General features: G+C 35.2%; 2 protein-coding genes across 15 annotated transcripts in view; both read right to left on the reverse strand.

Annotated features, from left to right (window-relative positions):
- Window positions 1–3617, reverse strand: part of LOC124215002 (ankyrin repeat domain-containing protein 12) — a 47626-nt gene extending 44009 nt beyond the window's left edge. The window contains exons 1-2 of one of the 2 annotated variants that reach the window (XM_046617837.2): window positions 3184–3617; window positions 2002–2187 (exon numbers count right to left, since the gene is read on the reverse strand). In XM_046617837.2, the coding sequence (XP_046473793.1) occupies window positions 2002–2187; window positions 3184–3301 (304 nt within the window). In that variant the 5' untranslated portion in view covers window positions 3302–3617. Of the gene's footprint in view, window positions 1–305; window positions 331–2001; window positions 2188–3183 lie in introns of those variants that run through there. The other variant, XM_046617838.2, reaches the window with a different exon arrangement.
- Window positions 3618–3972: 355 nt separating this feature from the next.
- Window positions 3973–21650, reverse strand: part of LOC124213786 (uncharacterized) — a 130735-nt gene continuing 113057 nt past the window's right edge. For 11 of the 13 annotated variants that reach the window (XM_046615425.2, XM_046615427.1, XM_069134125.1 and 8 more), the window contains 10 exons: window positions 20735–20798; window positions 19868–19963; window positions 17377–17477; window positions 17041–17172; window positions 16662–16835; window positions 14032–15942; window positions 12366–12504; window positions 10464–10586; window positions 9914–10270; window positions 3973–9682 (listed from right to left, as the gene is read on the reverse strand). In XM_046615425.2, coding sequence (XP_046471381.1) covers window positions 9636–9682; window positions 9914–10270; window positions 10464–10586; window positions 12366–12504; window positions 14032–15942; window positions 16662–16835; window positions 17041–17172; window positions 17377–17477; window positions 19868–19963; window positions 20735–20798 — 3144 coding nt within the window. In that variant the 3' untranslated portion in view covers window positions 3973–9635. The remainder of the gene's footprint in view (window positions 9683–9913; window positions 10271–10463; window positions 10587–12365; window positions 12505–14031; window positions 15943–16661; window positions 16836–17040; window positions 17173–17376; window positions 17478–19867; window positions 19964–20734; window positions 20799–21650) is intronic. The other 2 variants (XM_046615421.2, XM_046615422.2) reach the window with 2 other exon arrangements.

Raw genomic sequence — 21650 nt, forward strand, 5'->3', positions numbered from 1 at the left:
TCAAGAAAATTTTTACAAATAATTATTTCCAAAGTGTTTAAAAATTGATTTGTGTGAGTACGATACAAGATATGTTCCATAAAAAATTGCATGAGCACGTTGTATTTATACTTTTATATAAAAAAATTTTAAATGCTTTTCCGATAATTTGTGAGGATCTGGTCAGTGAACAAATGAGTGGAAAAACATTAGTTGAATCATTTCGTTATTTTACTATAGTTTAATTATTTTGAACGTTCTAACTAGAAAACTTTTTCTCAAATTACACTGTTGTGTAAAAAAAAATGAATATTTTTTTTTTTTACCTCTCATCATTATGTGGAATTATGATAGATTTGATGCTCTTGTCTCGAAATATAGTAGTAAAAAATATGTATTACGTATACTTTTTATGTAATATTTTTTTAATGAAATGCTATTTTTGCTCACAAGTTATAATCAAAAACGAATGATAGCAACAGTATTTATTTAAAAAAACCTATAAAATTAAACAGTTTAAAAATTAAAATCATCAGAAAATTTATCTACTGATATCTATCCAGCATGACACAGAAGCAACCAATAGACAACTTTTTAACGTACTGCGCGACATGAAATCACAACGAGAACTGCGCAGCGCATGCATAGGTGTGAAAACAACGTCAGGCGATATTTTTCTAGTGGCTATGTATGCACAGATGCTATTTGAATAGATTAAAATAGAGTAAATGCGAAAACAAAACACGACAAATTATCAATTTTGAGGAATAAAATAAAAGATCGTATCATGTAATATATACGTGACAGCAAAAAATGAAAAGCAGATATACATAGATTGGGCACATTAAAACCTTCATATCTATAGTATTTCTTTTTGACGGAGGATTTCGTTACAGACTTGTGTTATTGATACCTTGTATGGCTTCTATAAACCGAATTGACTCAGATTCATTTTTATCACGTAGGAGGTATGATGTGTTTACGGTACAGACATGAAAACGTAGCTAAACGAAAACTAGGAATTAAAATAATTTCGAGAGTTGATATTCGTGAACAGGATTGAGATTACGGTATTACAATAATTTCGTAAGTAAAAGATGCGCTCACGTCGTGCTGCAGTGGCCACGCCAACCGAGGAACGCTCGGCTGTGCACACAGCTGATTGTGTCAGCATCTTTTATTCACGAAATTATTTTAATTCCTAATATTCGTTTCGGGACCTCAATATTGCACGAAAACAGTCTAACGATGGTTCATTTTAGTCCTTATTCTATCCGGAATGGCGGAAGGTATCTCAACTATTCACTTTTTTGCCCCTGATATGAGTAACTTTTTCTGAATTTCGGTATGAAAGAGCGATGCACCGTCGAAATTTGAACCCTTTCCGTCCATTTGTTTATTTAACATATTAAGAAAAAAGGTGAGTTTGCTCGGTCGGTAAGGGTAGAACTGTGGCATGACCTTAAGCCGTAACTTTGAAACGCAATTCGAAGTACGCATTAAAACCAACGAATAAAGACCCAGGGGCGCATGCGCGCAGTGCTCTTATCACCACATGTGATTATTATTATGGCGACATGTGATTCGGCGTTCGCCTAACTGACAGATCGCCGTAACCTCAATGTCCTCGTGTCGTATTTGTCGACTTTCTCGTGCCTTCGACGTGAAAAATATTACATGGGGTAAAGCACCCGTAAACTGTTTTTCGCTCGATTAATGATTTTAGTACTAGCTTTCGGCTCGCCTTTAGTTGGTATCGAAAACATTATATTTTTCCTAAAAAACATACTTTACGGGGATGCTACACAAAGTACAATTCCTTCTTTCTCATTGTCACTGGCGCAAATAATATCGCTGGAGATTCGACAAACGGTTTAACCGACTTTTCTAGCTTGCGATTCGGACGCGATCCGCCTGATTCATTCTCAAAAAGTTATACTGTTTGCTGGTTGGCTAGACGAGCAGGATTTTGCAGGGGCAGGAGCAGAAAAGTTAGCGTGTGAAGAACATAAGTTGCCTTACCAGCAAAATCCTTAGCGTTGGGATCTGCACCTCTTGCAAGAAGGCGTCGTACCTGGGTCTCGTCCCCTCGAATTGCAGCGACGTGCAACGGAGTTTCACCACGTTCGTTTCTACATCGACTTCTTGAGGCTCGGTGCTGCTCACTTGAAGTACTTTGGACGCTTACACTGCTGGGACTGATGCCTCCTGAATCAGACAAAACATAAAGAACAGGGAGCTGTATCACATACAATTGTTTTTATACTTTGTGTTTTGAACAAATGATTATAAAATAGTAACGGAATAGTGCCAATAACATACGAAATTTGTTTAATGTCATTATTCATTTTTAATTGAATCAGAAATTTCAATCCAAAAAAATTACACAGAAAATTTTTTGTCAATATCATCTTCAAAATTTGTGATTTCATAACTTTGAAGGATAAGATTTTTCTCAATTCAAAGCGCTAATTAAAAAAATATTTCTAAAAACTATAATCCGATATGTTCATATCTAACCGAAGATAATTTTTCAAGTTTTTATTGAGTTAAATATCGTCTTTCACTGTTTACAGTTTCACACAGTTTTCGCAGAGCTCATGAGAGAATTTATCACACATGATTTGTAAAGAACTCAATGAGGAACAACATGAGCTATAATTCGTCAGAATAGGACGAAGGGTACATGTTCTGGCATTGAAAAGGTGATTCAAACGTGTAATTCAGCTGATATTGTCATCAATGTAATTTTGTTAGACGAAATTTGAGGGTGTCAAACTTTTATAAGTCTGAAAAGAAATAGTTTTGTATTAAATATTAAACTAGAGTAACCTCACTCAGGGTATTTGAATGCAGCAAAGAAAATGAAAGGAAAGATTTAAGAATTAAGAAATCGCAATGCTTTGTGCAGAAATCACACCAATCAGACGCGAATTTTTCATACATTATTTTAAACCGAACGGGCGTTTTAATCGGGAGTTGGAGAACTCTCGCCAAAAAAGGTGAGTACGCCCTCTAGTCATATTACGATTGAACATCTGTCTGTCAGAGTTTCCGGGAGTTGGCAAAACTGCGGCAATATCGGAGGCAGAGGAATAATTTAAAATTTCTGTAGGTATGTCGGTTTGATATTCGACGGTCTGTTGACACGGGTCGAATGACGAGTTGTCCCGTTTTGCCCAGCGGGGTTTATGCATTTCTTACCCGATTCCTTGTCCTGCGAGGTCATTTGCAGAAGGAGGGCGAGCTGCTGACGCTCTGACATGGGCGCTGGGTGACCGCGGAACCCACCGTTACCGCCCCTGGGCCTACCCGCGGGCATTCCGTCCTCATAACTTAAAAAACAATGCTTAAAAATCACGAGAACAACCACTTGTCACACCGTGAACACCTCGGCTAAACGCGGGCTTTGGAACAGAAGTAAACATAACCTAGAAACGGGGAGCAACTTCACGCCACTTTTACTTTGCCAGCGGGCGCCAATACGCCAGATATTCACTGCTTCGTATACTCTGATCGGCCGTTCTCTATCTCACGATCACTTGACACAAGTTCCATTCAGATTATATGCTTTTACTGCCATCTAATTCGATTTCACGACGTAGCATGTGCCTTCAAAACGATAATATTTATAACGACAGACGAATGCGTAATATGACGCAATTAGGTTAACCCTCAGGTTGGCATCACTGTACTATTATTGTCGCTCGCGGGAAATTTTTAAACTCTATTCAGCACGCTTGCATTGACAATCTCTTGTACGCGTATCTGCTATTCATCAATTAAACTAGTTAAAAAACGATTTTGTACAGTAAGCACCGTATTGTGTCCTCAATAATGATAGAAGAAATAAAATCGAACCCTTCTAGCGTGTGCCAGCGATCAGATACGGTAAGTCAAAGGTTTTACAATGATTTCAGTAACATGAAAAATTATTTCCAGTCCATCGTAAAAATTATAATTAAACTCTTTGGTCAACTTTTCATCTATACATTGAAAGATAAAATTATTTATATTTAACAGGTTTCTACAGCACACTTCCTTATTTTAAATAACGAGTGAAGTAATTTTTCATTCAAAAGATTGAGTACAACAAATATATTTGAAATTTTTTTGGGTCGAGTGTAGTTCTGTAAATAGCATGAGTTGATATAATGGGAAGTAAAGGAACTTTATTGGAAATGACTTCCGAGGTTATAAGCAATAAGCTTGTAATATTTTCATAAACTGTTTTAATAAAGAAAACGGGTTCACACTTCTTTCGCGGTTTATATCTAATATTAATATTTATAATATATGTATAATATATATTTATGTACGTGTATACGGTGATTTATGAACAGCGACACACATAATGTATAAAATAAATAAAACGTAACTAAGTAGAAATAATATACGCCGATTTAATGCCAATACGCTGCTACGATTGTTTGAACTATAGGTAATCGTAGGGTGTGTATGTATGTACGACAAAGAAGTGCCTGTACAATACATACGTAGGCCGTTTCAGCCAGTATAACTTTATACTCTCGTCCATGTCATGATTTATAATTGCATAACGCAGTGATACTTAGTAATTACGAAAACACATTGTTCAATTATGACCGATTCAACTGCTACCTACAATCAATATTATATAAAATACACAGTAATTATTTTAATTCAAACAGACCGAATACATATACGTTCAGTTTTAATTGACATTTCCAATACTGCGGATTGTGCGCAATTATTTTTTATCATACTTTTTTTCTGGTTGTTTTTAGTATCTGTCAAAATTGAAGATCAGAAGCGACAAAGATTTTCTCAAAGATTTCGCTGGTAAACCGAAAAACATCACACAAGCTATTATGTAAACATTATGATTTAATGACCATCAATCATTTCATCACAAATTATCCACAATATTTTATTTCAACAGCTGTTACTTTCAAGCTACATGAAGTCACACGTACCTGATTATGTTTAAAAATGTTACACTAATAATCACAAGAATAGTCATGATGGTGATGATGATGATAATGATAATAATAATAATAACAACAATAACAACAATAATAACATGATACACACATGGTAAAACGGTTTTTTAATATTATCTTATTATTATTTTATCATCTTTTAGTTGTTTGGATAGAAAATGGTATATTACAAGTACACAGTACCAATAGATTAGCAGAGAGTTCCGGTTACTCGAGAGTTTTAAATAAGTTCGATTTTAATCGAAACGCTACACCTGCCTTAGAAGTTAATTATAGCAGATTACTGTTGAATAAGAGTCTTAAATAGTTCATATAGCGTTTACTTATAGAATAAAGAATTCGTATCTGTTATTACAGCACACTTATCAATAATCATTCACTGGTTCGTCCCGCCTTTTTTGGTCTGTTTGTGTATTATTTCGCAAACTTTCCGACAGCAAATGATAGACTAATTTTTTCCCCCCCATCATTTTACTTCTTTTATAAATCGCTGTACGAATTCGAAAGACTAGGAGACTTAGTCTAGGTAACACGTTAACGGTAAATATCAGAGTACATATCTACACATACATCCTTGTTTTACGGTGAAACCATACATACAACTGTAAATGGAGTTTAATCGTGAACGTGCTTTTCACCCAAGGCACGGAAGTATTACTACCAAGGTGAAAACAAGATGTGGCATGAATTTATTTGGTAGTCGCCAAAGGAAAGTAATGAAGAGGGCACTAAGGCAATAATGTCAAACTCAGACAAGTCGTATCTTTGACCATGCGTGGAGGGTGCGTATGTTTAATAACCAATTCTACGATTGTTATGATATTCATATCAGATGCTACCTATTGAGTTGAAAGATTAACTCAGTATTTGAGTATGTCTTAAAACAATAGCAGGATAATTGATTATCAACATCAAATTAGAGGGCTCAAGTTTTGGTGATAGTTTATGAAGATTGACTATCTTCTTGAGAAATGTACGTTCATAAATATACTACGTCGACAGACACACGCTCACAACTCACACACACAATGTTATCATATTTTTTAAATTCATGTTTTCATTCTTGCTTATCAGATAATTATTTTTTTTCTTTACTTTCTGGCTGTTTGAATAGAGTTTACTATAAATTTCCACGTCGATAATAATAAAGATAATAATAATGAAGGCGGAATAGTATAAAAATCAATATTGTACCGTAAACAAAACAACACAGACGCATAAACGCCGAATTTATTTTATCGAATCTTGTGCAGAGAAGCAAAGATTGGAGTAACATGGTATAATGCTCTCAACCGGTTTTAATCATTACCTTACGAAACAGCGGCTTGTCGACTGTTGGCTAGCTGGTTTGAAAAATGTAACGGATCAAGCTTTTTGCTTTGCTATATTTTCATAATATTGCGTGTATAGATTTTTGTATTAGATAATTATTCGCAAATTGAATATTCATTATGTTTATAGCGAAGTTGAAATAGAAATGATTAAATACGAGTGGACCAATCAGGTGAGAGATTGAAGAAAAAGTATTCTCCGTGCTCTTCGAAGCTTGCATGTCATTGGCTACCTCTAGCTAACGTGCAATATATGAATCTAGTCGTTGTTACAATAATTGATAAAACTCAATTGCCTTTCTTTCATGGAACAAATAATAAAAGAGATTGCTCATCAATTACATTGGCTATTAGAATCATTATTTAAAGTTTACAATTTTTGAAATTAATAAGTAAAATTTCTGTGTATGCGCACTAACTTATGAATTAAAAACAACTCAGTCGTTGTCAGGTTAAATTATTGTAAGCAGCCTAGCCTATAGACTAATTTAAATTTTTTATCAAATTAATTCTAACTATGAAGGCATTATTAGGCGAGCTGTCATAGATACCTAGATTCACTAAAGCAATAGCATCGTATGTGTCGGGTAAATTGTTCCTTGATATCATTTGGTTCCTATAGCACTCGATAAAAAATGCCTTAAATAGTTCAATGACTGGCTCAGGTTCTCAACACTTACAACTTGATCACTGTTGACTAACGTAATCAAAAATAATAACGATCCATCCGAAATAATGTGTTTAGTTATCTATAATCCGAGGTTAAAATTATATATTCAACAGTTAAAATAATTTATTAGACCTATTAACGCTTTCGCGATATTTAATGTAAGATTAATGTTGTAATATCTCCATAACATCTAACCCCTCGCATGGAATGTCTGTTAATTTCTAAAACATCGAGTTCGAAATTTTTGATAGAAAGTATCGTTTAGGGCTGAGCATATTTTAATTTATGAAGAGTTTATAGTTCAAAGAAATTTTTTATAGGAAATAATTTAATCGGCCTCCTGAATGAGACACGCATTTCAGCCATCCGTTAACAATCACTCATATTTTTCACGTATGACGTGTGAATTACTTTCAATCATCTCATTTTGTGAACACAACGTATGTAATGTATATAATTCAAGTAGTAAAATATATAATATACCTATTTTATATGTAAACATACGTATACAGAGAGGATCTTTTGAAACTTGTACGTTTGCACATGCTGTGCTCAACGAGGGGCTATCCAATCCCGAGTATACTCGCCTTTTCCTACAGTGAAACTTCCCGATGGGGGACATCTTCGGGACTAAGAATATTGTCCGTTATTGAGGAGTCTCCGTTATTCAGAACAATATTAACGTGTAAATTGTGCTTCTAGAGATTTTTAGACTGTCCGTTGTAAAAAGAAATCCGTTGTTGGTAGGTGATTGTTAAGAGAAGTTTCACTGTGCCTCATGGTAGTTAAGAAGCGAGTATACTTGAGAGTGAATAGCTCCTCGTTTCTCAATTTGCAGCGGTTAATTGAAGACGTGCAATCACTTCGAATAATTCGAAAAGTCTATTTCGAAAGATTCCCATGGTACGAGTGAAATATTCGTATTTTATTGCTTCGCATCTAAGAACGGAAAGCTAAGTGGAAACAAAGAATATTCAATCCTCAATGAACGAAATACAATTTATACAAACGTTTGAAGAGAATAATTATATCTACATCAAGTACAAAGCTGTCGAATATTACTGTTTTTACAATCACAAAACTAAAACGTTATATGAAATTACACATCAGTCACGCATTTAATAATCTTCATATTGCGAGATGTGATAAGTGTACATTGGCATTATATTATTTAAATAAAAAGAATGGCACTCATTCAGTCGACCACATTATATTTTCCAATAAGTATTAGATTAATTTCTTTTGTAGATTTTGCCGTCCAGAAATCGAATTCCTAGTCATGAGCAAATGTCAATTCAAATTATTTGTTTTGAACAATGTTCTTTTTTTGTTATTAATTTCTAGCTCTACAGCCACAGTTTTGTTTCTACCAGTCTTTTCTCCTTCTCCATACCTAGGCAATTTAATTACTAACAATCGTCATTATGAACCCTGTTTTCATTTCTTTTTATTTTAGGTTTGGTTTTTCTCAACCAATTTTCACTCAATAGCTTGAACCGTAAGCTGAATCGATCTTTGTTTCAAACTTTTATATTATGGCACAAAAAAATTTGGCATAATTTGATTCATCATTCATATCATTCCAGATTAACAAACGGAAGACTTAATTAAAAGGGTTTCGTTCTATGATACTTTCTTCAATTGTTTTGTTTATTCAGCTCAAGCACATTGCTTTTGAATCACGAGCGTAGACTATCCTGGCCTATCTGTAACGAATTTCACTATCTTCATTCACATACGAACATAAGTTACTGATATTATATTAATTGGTACCACCTTGTCGATAACATTTCACATCATGTTTTAATGAATTAAACAACATAATAATTTGTACTTAAATTGAGTTATTCTTTTTGACAGAATAGAAGAAACGACATAGTCGTATGAAATATGTTCTTCCTCCTATGTACGTTTTAACCTATGTCTTTCATACATCATAATTTGTAAACATATTTTAAGTTACATTATTTTTATGTATTTATGACATGATTATCATGACATGTGACTAATTCGCATCAATAAAATTAGACGCTAGTATGCCGACAGCTTATTTTCTTTCTATACATTAATCATTGAATGCTATTCGTATAAACAAGATAACAGTGAGCATGTGAAGACAGTATAACTTCTGTGACAAACATTACCCACATAAACAATACGCACAACAAGCGTAATTAATTGCGGAGGTTGTTATTATCTGAATTCATAAATGATTCCATTCAGTCAGTCAAAGTAAATGGAAAATTTCACAGTTCAATTATGATCTGTTTGTCAGACGAAACTATATGTCATGGGCTCGAGACTCTTACCTATTGACTAACCATAGTATTATATAATGTTACGTGTGTATGAATCAATTGCAAGACTTCGATAGACCTTTTTGTTTCTTTTTTCATCATCAATTAGTGACTGGTAATGTCGTTACGTACCGAATAAATGAGTAGAGATGCGAGTAGAGAAGCTACCACACTATCGTAGTATCGACAGTATCCAATATTTCGAATAATTGATCATGTCGAGACACGTAACATTTTTTTCAAATACTGATCAACCTGATCATCCATCGCTACTGCTGCTTGAACTGGGCGTCAGTTGTTTTAGTTTATGGCCGACTGATGTTGCCTTTATATTGGGCATTAATGTTGAAGATGGTTCAGGGATATCTGTTCTTTGCTAAAGTCTCCACAGGCTGGATTTTCTCGGCATAGGTACAGATCCTGCTAGACGAATCACATAAATAGATAGTATCATTACAGCAGCACAATTATATAGATGAATTTTTCTAATTCTTTCTATCAATTCCATTTTAACGAAATCTATACATTTTTGTCGCATTATTACTATGGTTTGCATTTTTACACATGTTTTATTGTCATTTAATAGAGGGTGCTAAAAAATATTGGAACTGTCGATTCCTTTCTTAATTACTAATTACACTTTTTCTTACTAACCAGCATGTGATATGGCTACCATATCGATAGGTAAGGAGCCTCTCCTTTTTGTTGCAGGTTCTGGAATCGACTCTTTCCTGCCAATATCTCTTTTCCATCGAATCCAGGCAGCACTTTCAGCCACATCCATACCGCCAGCAAACATTTCAGGTCCGCCACTGCTTCTTCGACGTAGAACCTTCTTTCGATTTCTTGATTTGCCATTCACACTGTTTCTGTTGTACATCTCACGTCGGAGTTCCGATATGTCGGCAGGTACAGAGCCACGTCTCAGTGACGGCATCCCACTGATAGGAAGGGGTGCTTCGATTACATGGGTCGAAGCGTTGTTATTGTTGGGACAGTCTGCTTCTTCACCTAGATTCATTTCAAGAGAATTGTGTTATTTCTTTTACATGTGAAGTAATATTTAAGATCGTTTTAATCAGGGAAAATAACAACTCTGAGATGTCATGATAAGGATAAATGTGTTTGCACTCGAACGTGGATTTCTGTTTTCCATGTGATTAAACACTTTTAGATGTATGTCAGGAATGGTCAATGGTCTTACACATTGGAAAGAAAACATTGTCCAAAAGGCCATCCAATACAGAGTCTTGCGGTAAACTAGCTCTTCGAGGGGAGGATTCATTTTCTTCTTGCGCACCCAACGCTGATCTGTTGGATCCTCCATCTAAGGTCAAGCAAAGGCAATTTTGTTAGAATGTTAGCTGGTATTAATTGCGGTTGATGAGAAATGTGATATTTAGAGTTTGGTACGCAATATAAAGTCTTGTTAACATGTGAGCACTGAATTGTGGGGATGCTTACTATGTTTTTTATTATCACATGGTGAAATACGAATCTTGTATTGTGTCAGCTCATATCTAGTCCGTATTTTTAGATATGACATTGAAATATATGCTTATGTGATGCAAGACTAGAAAATCACTGTTAAATTCATCGTATATGCATTACAATATTTATATTTATACAGCATACGATTTGATACATTTATATAAATATATTTACATTACTACAACAATGTCGAGGAACATTATCAATAATCAACAGTTTCTATCATTAGCTAGGTGATAATTACTTTTATAACCTCATGCATATTATATGTTGTGTACAATCTAAGTGATGAAAAAAATCTTCACGACTGATCATTAAATAGATAGAATTTTTTGTTTTCTAATGAAGTCACATGGCTTTTGTCCTAAAATTTTTCCCTATTTTCTCAACTTATCGTCATTCTAATGGCTATATAATAGTATTCAAGCCTATCTAATAATTTATAGTAGCGCTGTTTAAAACTTTCCGGTATGATTAACGACTATGTTATTAAATCAGATGTATATTAAGTGAAAATTGATGTCAATAGTCGTAAAAAATGATATAAAACCCTATCATGATCACATTCGTAAATGTATCTAACAGTAAGAATATCACCTATCGGTCGTTTTGTTGCGTCAGTGAGTAAGAGAGCACGTTGCAAAAATTAAAAAAATTTTCTGAAAATTTCAAGTTTCGACTAATAATAATTTTTATAAGAATTCCATGTACGGTAAAAATCGGATGTTTCTAAACCTCCGCGCGTCATAATCTTCTTCTAAAACATACGCAAATTTCACGGTTATCATAGGAGAATAATAAACCGAAGTTGCTAGGTAAATTGTAAGGTGTCCTGTAACCATTTAGTAATGAGCATTACTTGTTATTAAAAATACAAGTAATTTAGATAAATATTGTAAATTGCAATTACGTGATACAGATATAATAATTACTCATGAGATCATAATTTGCACAGGAAATTTTGTTTTTTATGCTATGGAGATGAATGGGGTGAAATTTAAATAAAAAAAAAAAAAAAAAAGGACTTGATAACATCTTTACTTTTGAACGGTACTTGGACTAACACTTGAGAATATATTCAGCACGATAATTTCTGATGGGATGGAACCTGATTATTTTCATAAACATTGTTATTAGTTTACACCGGATTGATATTTTTAGAAAATTGTTGTGATTTCAATAACGTGTCCATTAAAAAATGTAAATCATACTCTTAATACCCAGGATACTCGCGCTGCACAGTAAGTAAAATATGTATTGTTTTGCTGTCTGTCTAACGTTCTTACATTATATTTTTCATTCAAATAAATATCAAGCACATGCATATAAGAGAAAAAAAATATAGAATTCAATTGTATAACAGTAACATGGCTGATATGATTACACACTCAAGTCTTTTCAAATTATAGAGGTTGAAAACAATTAATATCTATAGTCTGCATCTCTGTGTATATGTTACAAGAAAATTTATAGTACAGTATGTAGAAGCTATATGAGTAGTATTGTATGTATGCAGGTATTGCTTTGATTGTAACTTAAACACAATATTCAATTCTAGTCAAAAGTTGATGTATGTGTTTGACATGTAGCCTAGTTTCATACGGTGGTAGCATACTTTGGTGCCTGGTCATATCGGTCGGGACGGAGCCTCGCCTAGAATAACGATCCCCACGTGGTGCTAACGCCAGCATTGAGACGTCATCTAACTTTGACAAAAGGCCAACTGGGGCTGAACTTCGCCTCCTCGCGAGTCCCTGAAATTCCCGCGAAATACGTAAGTTATTATTTTGAATATTCATTAGAATGTAAGAATCTTTTGCTTAGTTGAAGAGGATTGAAAATGCAATTAAAAATTGTGGATTAATCGCTTTCATCATTATGCTTGAATTTTGGTCTACTCAATCATTGGCTGGTATCATATCGGTATCAACCTTGGGACAATTTCTACTTTATCCCATCTAAGATTGAGAGGTCTTTTCTATGTATTGAAAGCAGTAGCTACAAATATAGAAAGTGATCCTAGAAATATTTTGTTTTTAAACAAAAATTATAAAAGTAATTTTACGAAGTTTGTAACGTAAATGTAATGACGTAATTATAGGTTGAGCGTTTTTTGATCGACTGGAATTCGATAAACTACAACGAACTAGAACATACGTGTATTTTGTAAACTTGAAATTTTCAAAGTTAGTCTCAAGTTGTAAAATAGTTATTTTGTGTACAATGTTTCATTAGGTTTACATTACCGACTTCAACCCAGTGTTATTTCAACAAAATTTCTAATCGTAAAGTCTTGACGCTCTCTGCAATTTTACGACACAAGGTTTTGTGCTTAAATCATACCTCAAGGAAAAGTTGGGTGATATCGTTTTAAACACAACTGAATTCCTAACATTTTCATAGTTAATAAGACTATTATATTAGAGACTAATAGATTCTCTAGGAATATCATCGGATTTTTTTTTTTTTTATAACACAATATGATTATATACATTGTAAAAAGAATCAACTGGTGCTCTGTTATATAATTTTATGAAGCACGCTTTTTCTGAGTCACTGTGATAAAAAAATTATCTGCAAATAATGAGTTTTGATTAATTAAAATTGGATGAGTTCTGAATTGGATTTTGATTTTGACTTTTAACCCCGCGTGAATAATCAAAGCGTTTATATTCATTTCCTTCTCTTGCCGCTCTATGGAATTAAAAAAAAAGAAATTGTTTAGTTTGATTACTGATCACTAAATGAAAAGGAAACACCTGCATTTGAACCTTGATTCTAAAAGCACTTTACGAGTGAGAATTTCGATATCACGGGTACACAGACTCTTCCCTTCTCATTCTATTTAACGCTTGAGATAAGTATCAAAATCAAATTTATGGTTACCCATTGTTTTCGTTTTGAATTAGACGACCCTTATGAATTTGGGTAAAAATTTTAAGAGTTTTTATAGTTTTTTTCAATAAATTGTATGCATGTTACATTTTTGACTTGAGGTTAGAGATGCTCTGAATAGATTTGCTTGACAAGATGGTTAAAAAATAGTAATAGAGATGTCATCTTGTAGGCATTTAAATTTATGAGCCTCATGATCACTGAGTCGGAAAGTAACAGGTATAAAGTGGCAAATCAAAAATACTGTTTTCCATGAAGGCCTTATCATTTTAACTATAAAATTGATTCCTCCCTATTATGAATGTAATTGCAAAATCAATAAGAGAATGTGAGGAAAATTTCTTTGCATCATTTAAAAATTTGAAAGGTCTTCTCGATGCAGTTACCTGGTTAGATCGCCTACTTGTTGATAGTGTTCTCCCATCGTCGCCACATCTCGGGTCTACGTTCTCCTTCATTTCTGGTTCCACGCTGAGTTTAAGAACTTTGGCTCCTTTGTCCTTCCCAGTTTCCGAATCTCTCTTGTTGCCTATAGAAACACTATCATTCGTCGAATCACTGACACTTCTCCGCGGTTCACTGCCACTATCGCTTGAACCACTAAGAACACGGGGTGGAGAATCGGGTGGCGTACCAACGAAGAACGCCCTATGTGCACTGTCAGATGAAATTGGTACCGCACTAAACCGTCTGTTAATCTGACTATCATTCTTCGTTAAGTCTATCACTGGTATTGAAAATCGTCTCGTCGAATCGCACAATAATTTCGTATCGCTATAGCAGGATTCCACGACAACAGAATCGACACCAACTGCCAGATCGGTAGTATTTCCAGTTTCTGGAGAACTTCTCTCGTTATGGGAGTACGTTTTACAAATATTTGGCCCTGACTTGACCTCCAAAGTAATTATTGTACCTTCGGGATGTGGCAAATCCGCAGACTCTGATTCAGTTTCGACAGATTTCCGTCTATCGCAAACATCCAAGGTCAAAGTGGAAGATTTTTGACTAGTCTTTTTAATGGAGAGCAAAGAACCAACGAGCTGCATCGAATGTCGTCTGGCACACTCTGGACTCAGCGTATTGGTATCAAGTTTCCTCATGAGATCCGGCATCGCGGATCCTCGTCTCTTAATCGATGCTTCGGAAGAGTTAGATTCTCTCTTCTGTATTCTAGCAACATTGAAAGTGGCGCTGGATCGTCTGCTCGAGTCTTTACTGTTACAGGGCACGGGCGATTCAAGAGGTGTACTGCACTGCCCATCGGTATAAGATCTGTCCTTAGTAGGGCTCGGAGTTGAACTTGAAAGACTGTCGGCTTCGATTAGGGCCTCGGAGCACTGGGACATTTCTGCAGTTGTCGACATGTACCTCATTCGCACGTAAGGCTGCAGAGGCGGGAATGTTTGTTGCCTGGTCAACTGTTTCGTCTGGCTGGATAATTTCTGATCTGGCTGTAACACGGTGCTCAATCTGGAGGCCTCCGTGCTGTTTGTTATGCTTGCTATGCTGGGTTCGGGTAGTAAATTTTCCGCGCTGACAGGCCGTTCGCTACTGCGCGCAGCAGATGAGTGAAGGCTGCTTTTCGAGGACAACAACGACAGTGAACTGCGACCAAGCATCGTTTGATCTTCCAGTTTGACAAGCGGAGTTTTAAGCTTCTTCTGCTCCGTCGGTAGGCTTTCTCTCCTGATAATGGTCCGCGAGATTGGCAGTAGTTTTGGAACACTCAATGGCACAGAATGCCTTCGTCCGACACGTTCGGTGTCCACTTTTCCAGGTAAACTGGGCCTCCTCGACGAGGAAGCATCCGGCAGTAGTAAATCGATGCTTCCAGAGTCTTCGGCCAGATCTTCATCCTCCGAGCTGAGGGCGTTGTCAATGTCTTCGAGTTCGGAGATTTCCGTCTTTGTTTCTTCGGCTGCCTCCTGCTGTATCAAAGCCTCCCACCTCGTTTGATTGCCTTTCAAATAATCCATAAGATTGACACTCAATGCAGTACCCAAAAATCTATGCCATTCTTCATACAATGGTGTTACTACAAACTTGAAGAAACCGGCTTGGATTTTTGGTATACTTATTGTATGTCTGTCGCACAGAGGAGTTACTGGCAGGTTCAATTTTCGTTCGTAGTCTCCCTGGCGGAAGAACTCCTCGCAAACTTTGTGCGACCACTTTCGAGAGATATCCCATGGGCGACATGGATTTGAAATGTCCGCGCACTTTAGTGCTATTTGGAGGATGAAGTGCCGGTCTTCACTCCTACTCATGTCGAGAAGGTTTTGGTCCAGATATCGCTGGAAAAATAAGAAGGATATTATGTTTATGCGGAAACATTTACCGGTTAATTCAGCTATGTTACAAAACACGTCTACTACGCGAATAATTCTTGCAGAACAACCAGCATAATAGAAGGAGAAAAATGGGCATTGAGAAGAACGAGAAAAAGGAAAAAATATCTGAGTTACCTAGATTGACGAAATGTTTTCAAGTGTGTTAGATTTATTCCGAATTGTGTATTTAGCACCCCGTAACTTCTGTGTACTTTACCGTAAGCATTAACAGAGAAAAAAATAACGGTTTCGGAAAATACTGAAATATTCCAGTTCCTAAAAAAATGCTGTGAAATTTTATTTTTACAATTTCTGCGACGTTTTATTGGCAAATTTTAGCAGAGATATTTTCTCGTGCTATGTACTCTCTAAATGTGAATCAGTTATAAGTATATCACTGGGGAAAATCAGTGTATATGCACGGGAAATCAGTGGGATATCAGTGAAAAGTCAGTGCATGTGCACTGTTTTTTCCAATGGTATACTTATAACTAGGAATTAATGAATTTTCACCGATTAAAATTCAGAGAGTAAGGAAATTTTCGGCAATAGATCTCAAACTATGGATGATTTATGTAAATGTTGATGATAAAATTTTTTTTTTTCAATTTTACGACTTGTATTACAATGTCATTATGCGAAGCCAGGGCTAGATGTCAGTATTCAAAGTGCAGAATACTTACTTTGAATCTGGTGAGAAATTCTTGTTGTCTTGTAATGTCTGTAGCCAAAATTAGTGAGCTGATATGTCTCTCTAACTCTGGTCTAAGTTCTGGTTCCAACTGTTCCGAAACCCCACTTTCCAATAAGCAGCCTATAGCTGATCTCCAATGGTGATTTTCCAACACCGACGTATTCTGAGCAAAGATACTTTTGTTATTGAAAAAAGTAGCTGATGTCATTTCGGGCAGCATTTATTACTTTAATAGAAATTCTTGACCACAGATACTGAGAGTAAGCATTTATTGATATTTAAATTTTCTACAACACAAAATTGAAAAAAGAAAAAAACAACATAAACATAATATCTAGGATTAAATTTTGATATTTCGTTTATCTTACTTCGTAAAGCGCAGCGAGATGATTACTCGTGGCAACCAAAAATGGCTGATTAACACCTGGATGATCCAAATCGTGCGTCACAGCTCCAATTAAGGATGCCATTATTTCCAAATGACTCAAGTGTTTTCTTATCTGCAAGTAGAGAGAAATTTTTTTGAAACGCTATAGAAATTTGTAAATAAATAAATAAAAATAGTCATCGGGGAGAGGAGGCGATTCAAAAAGCCCATATGCACTATGAACATAATCATATAAAGCCATTTTATACACACATGATCATGAATGATCCGTGGTCATGAATGCGTCACAATATGAGATTGGGATTGAAGACCTTACCTTCTCTTCCTGGAGGAAACAATGCATAGCCTGTGTAACGTCGGTCGCATGTATACTATTGTGGTAAGGGTTTGTACTGTGGTAGCCTTCTTCAATTAGATCTGAAATTTTTTGTAAAGTCAGTGTATGTTACATATTACACATGTAAATGTAAGGAGTCGCAAGAATAGCTTCCAGATCCTAAATGGAAATTGATTTTTTCCAACATCTGATTGGACAGTTGGATTTTCGAAGCCTCTGAAGCGTGCGTAAAGCGCCCCGTTTCCGAAAAGTAGAGTAAAACAACCGCCACGTTGGCGCGTGTGCATTTTCGAATAACTCAATTCTCAAATCTAACTCTCATTCGCAGGTGTTGGGAAAAATGAGCAGACTACGCTAAGGTGGTTAATAAAAAAATGATTTTTTTCGTTCTAATACTTGTAAATTCTTCAATATTTTTCAAACTCATGCTTCGGTCCTTGAAGCTGATTCTTGAAACTTTCCAAACCCTTACATCAAAGCATAGTTATCATTATTAGAACACATATTCATATTTTTTCCGAAAAGGTGAGATTCGACAGTTTTCAGATTACTGCAACGTGTGTTCTAGTGATGAAAACAATGCTTTGTTAGAGAGATTTGGAAAGCTTGACGAATCAGCTTCAAGGACCTAGATGCATGAATTTAATAAGATCGATGTTATAATGGAAATAATATGCCGTTTTGAATTTTTTAATTAATTTACTTGATTCAACTACGCATGTTGATGATTTAAAAAAAAGTTGGCTTGAATTTTAAAACTTTATTCGAACCGATAAATTTTTAGAAGAGGATGATTGAGTACTTCTTTGCAGTAATCTGGTGATAATATCAAAAATTATTCATATAATTCGTTTTTCTTCATGCGTATATTGTACAATTATTTTGTTCAATAAAAATATTGATTAACGCCATTAAATATTCGACTCACAGCCGGAAAAAATATATTAGATTCAACGAATTCCAATTATTTAAATGTATGTGTACGATACCCTCATTGTCATTCGCTACTTGCTTTGTGGAATCAAATATTTAATTAATTAAATTAAAGCACAAATGCAATGACTCACTGTGAGATGTTTAGTTATAGCTATGGATGTGAATATTGAGGTATTTTACATTCTCTTCCCTGTCTCGTAAAAATTCATACAACAACTCCACTTTATGACACCGAAATTCGCAAGAAACTCTTCAACAGCTATCAAAGTAGGGAAAACCCTGTATGAAGTGAAATGAGAAATTATTTTCCACGATTAATATCAACCGAGATCAATGAGGTACGTGACATTTTGGGCGGTACAAAAAAGTTATCTTCATAAGACCTATATTTTTTTACAGAACCCGTTGCAGGTCTAGCATTTCGATTCGGGAGTATGAAGTCGAAAATGATGCAAACTGAATTTTAAGGATATTTTGTTATTTATTAAATTCGGTCCATGTCCGAAGAAAAGAGGATCGCATATTTCTAAATGCGCTCTCAAGACTTCATGCCACATAACGTTTCAAACGTATGGTTGAAAACAATGTTGTCGACTATCAGAGTATGTATGTATGTATGTATCAGAGTATAATGTATCAGAGATTGAATTGATGGCTCCGTAAGTCGTTGATGAGAAATTCTGTAAGAAACGATTTTTGAACAATTTATTTTACAACTTGTCGAATAAACTGTATTTTTTCAATTTTTTCTTCACGTTTATAGCGAAAACTCTCTAGAAGTATGAGTGAAAAAAAAAATATATGGCCAGCATACTAATTTTAGTACTCGCAATGCTATAAAATTGTGAAAAGAGATGTCTTAAAAATATTTCGTCGTAGAAATACCGAAGCATTTAAGAGAGCTGTACGCGAAATTCTCGAAAAACTCTGCGCATTTCTTACAACGCGATTCGTCGATTCGATTAAATTATGTATTTTCACTTCCCTTTCAAATACTAGACTTGACTCAAAGAAATCCTTCGTTATTTCTATTAATACTGTAACAAATAATCTGATCAAATTAAAAATAATTTGACTTGTTTTTCGAAATGGTTCAACACTGGAATCAGTCAAAAAGTTTTTCAATTTGAAGATATCACGTAATTTTGTGTATCGTAAAATATACGAAGATCTGATGGTATTGTACATAATGTAAAAAGAACGCATTCGTGAGTAAGCAATGACGTCCTCTTTTTTATTCTTCTTTTCGTTTTTTCCCTCCTTTTGCTCTCCAATTTCATCCAATAAACTCAAAGAGCGAGGCGAACGGACAATCGGTTTGCGACTCATATCTGATGTGACTTTCGGATTTGGGTTAATCATAATCATGCACATGCCGAATGATTCACGCATACATGACTGATATAGGTATTACAGACGGAATGGGCATAATGTAAATAAGCATTCATACTGCATGCGGTAATATGATTGTGTGCGTATACTGCAATGAAATTTTAAAACATGTTACATGATTGATAATTTATTGTTGACTTACTGAATAATTTCCATACTCTGACAACATCGAGCTGGAAGTGTTCGAGGAGGCCGTACCAATGAAAGAGATGAACGCAGAGTACCGGCAAGGATCGACCTGAAATTCAGGTTTATCAAGTGCTGGACGAAAATGTGAAGAAGGAACGACGAGCAAAATATTATATTGCTAATTTTCTGGTATATCGGACGAATTTCCTTTCACTTTTTGCCTGTGGTGTGGCAACGAAGCCCGCAATAATCTTACGGGAATTGGGTTTCGATTAAATCGTCAGGATTTTTCGTACGTTATAAATCGGGACGTTACAAAAAAAAAGTCTCCACGGGCACGACCCTTCAGATTATGAATAGTTTGGGCGCTACGAAAATGTCCAACCTATATCCAGGATTCCTTTGTGCCAGAAAAGCTAAGATAAAAATGATTATTCCTAATGAATAAAACCTAGGCACATAACCGGACATCTCCTCCTCTAACCCTCAATGATCTTACCTGTAGATGACGTTACATGAGGAAACCTGGTGCAAATAGGCGTTTTTGGTTCTCCGATGGAAAAATTGAGATTAGAGAGTATAAAAAACGTCACTGTGTTTCAAATAAGTTGACGAAGGGTTTTAGCGCTTAAACTATTCATAGCGGAGGGTCGCCGGTCGTGCCCGTGGAGACTTTTTTTCAGAATAACAAGATCTGCGACGTGTAAAAAATCCAGACGATTTCATTAAAAACCCAATTCCCATAAGATTATTGCGGGCTTCTTTATCGAGAACAAATTTTATTCCGCTCACATAACGGATAGTAGATGGGGGATGATCGCTCTTGCATAATATAGGAGGAAACTAGGAGCCGACTAATATTGATTATCAAATAGCTTACCTCCAGTCACCGTCTCCAAGGTAAACGCGTTGAACCTCCAGTTACCAGACTTTTGAAGCAGGCACTGGAATGAAAAATTTGAAGGAATTAAAATCATGATTTAAACTGCAAATCGCACGACATTTGCGTAAATGCGTAAGCGAAGGCTACTTAAAAAAAATACCCAATGGGTCACTGATATCTTCAAATGTGAAAGGATTCAAGAGTATGGCTATAATATCTGTAAATATGAGAGAGAAAGTTGAAAAAGTAGTTGAATTTTCAGAATTTGTATAATGAAAATCGATCATTGAATTCACTAGAGGTCTTTGCAATGCAAAAGTATGTAGTTCGATCCACGCTTAAATTTTTATCAACAAAGTAAGCGCGTAGCAAAAAAAAAGTTTAACACCAAAGTTTTATGGTTCCGAAGAAAAGAAAAGTTGGTATAGTTGGATTTACCGTAGTTGACGCTACTTTGAAGAATTTCGATAAAAAGTGATACTTTTCTTAAAAACAGGAATCTATTTTTCTCGGCGAAAATTATACCGTTATACCGGATGTCAAGACGGTTTCAAATACAGGTATGTTTTATTTCGAGTGTCTTCCATACTCATAATATACTGCATACATATAATATAATGATTCGAGAAAAACGAACAGTCATTTGTACCACGCATTCTTATAACTCCAATAAAATTTGAATCGTTACAGCAACGGTTACTTTTTTACCAGAATATTCCAGTAATTACAACTAAAGAAAATTTTCACCCGTCAAACTTTTATCCCAAACCCTTATCCGTAGTCCGTTCAATTGTTTTTCGAGATATTCGACAGCGTATTGGATTAAAATCGGACAAAGTTGTATACATTCCATTCACGAACAGGGTTGCAAATTTTTCAATGAAAAAGTAATGCATTAACCATTACTTTTTCA

Source organism: Neodiprion pinetum, chromosome 3 (assembly GCF_021155775.2).
Source record: "Neodiprion pinetum isolate iyNeoPine1 chromosome 3, iyNeoPine1.2, whole genome shotgun sequence".
Lineage (NCBI taxonomy): Eukaryota > Metazoa > Arthropoda > Insecta > Hymenoptera > Diprionidae > Neodiprion > Neodiprion pinetum.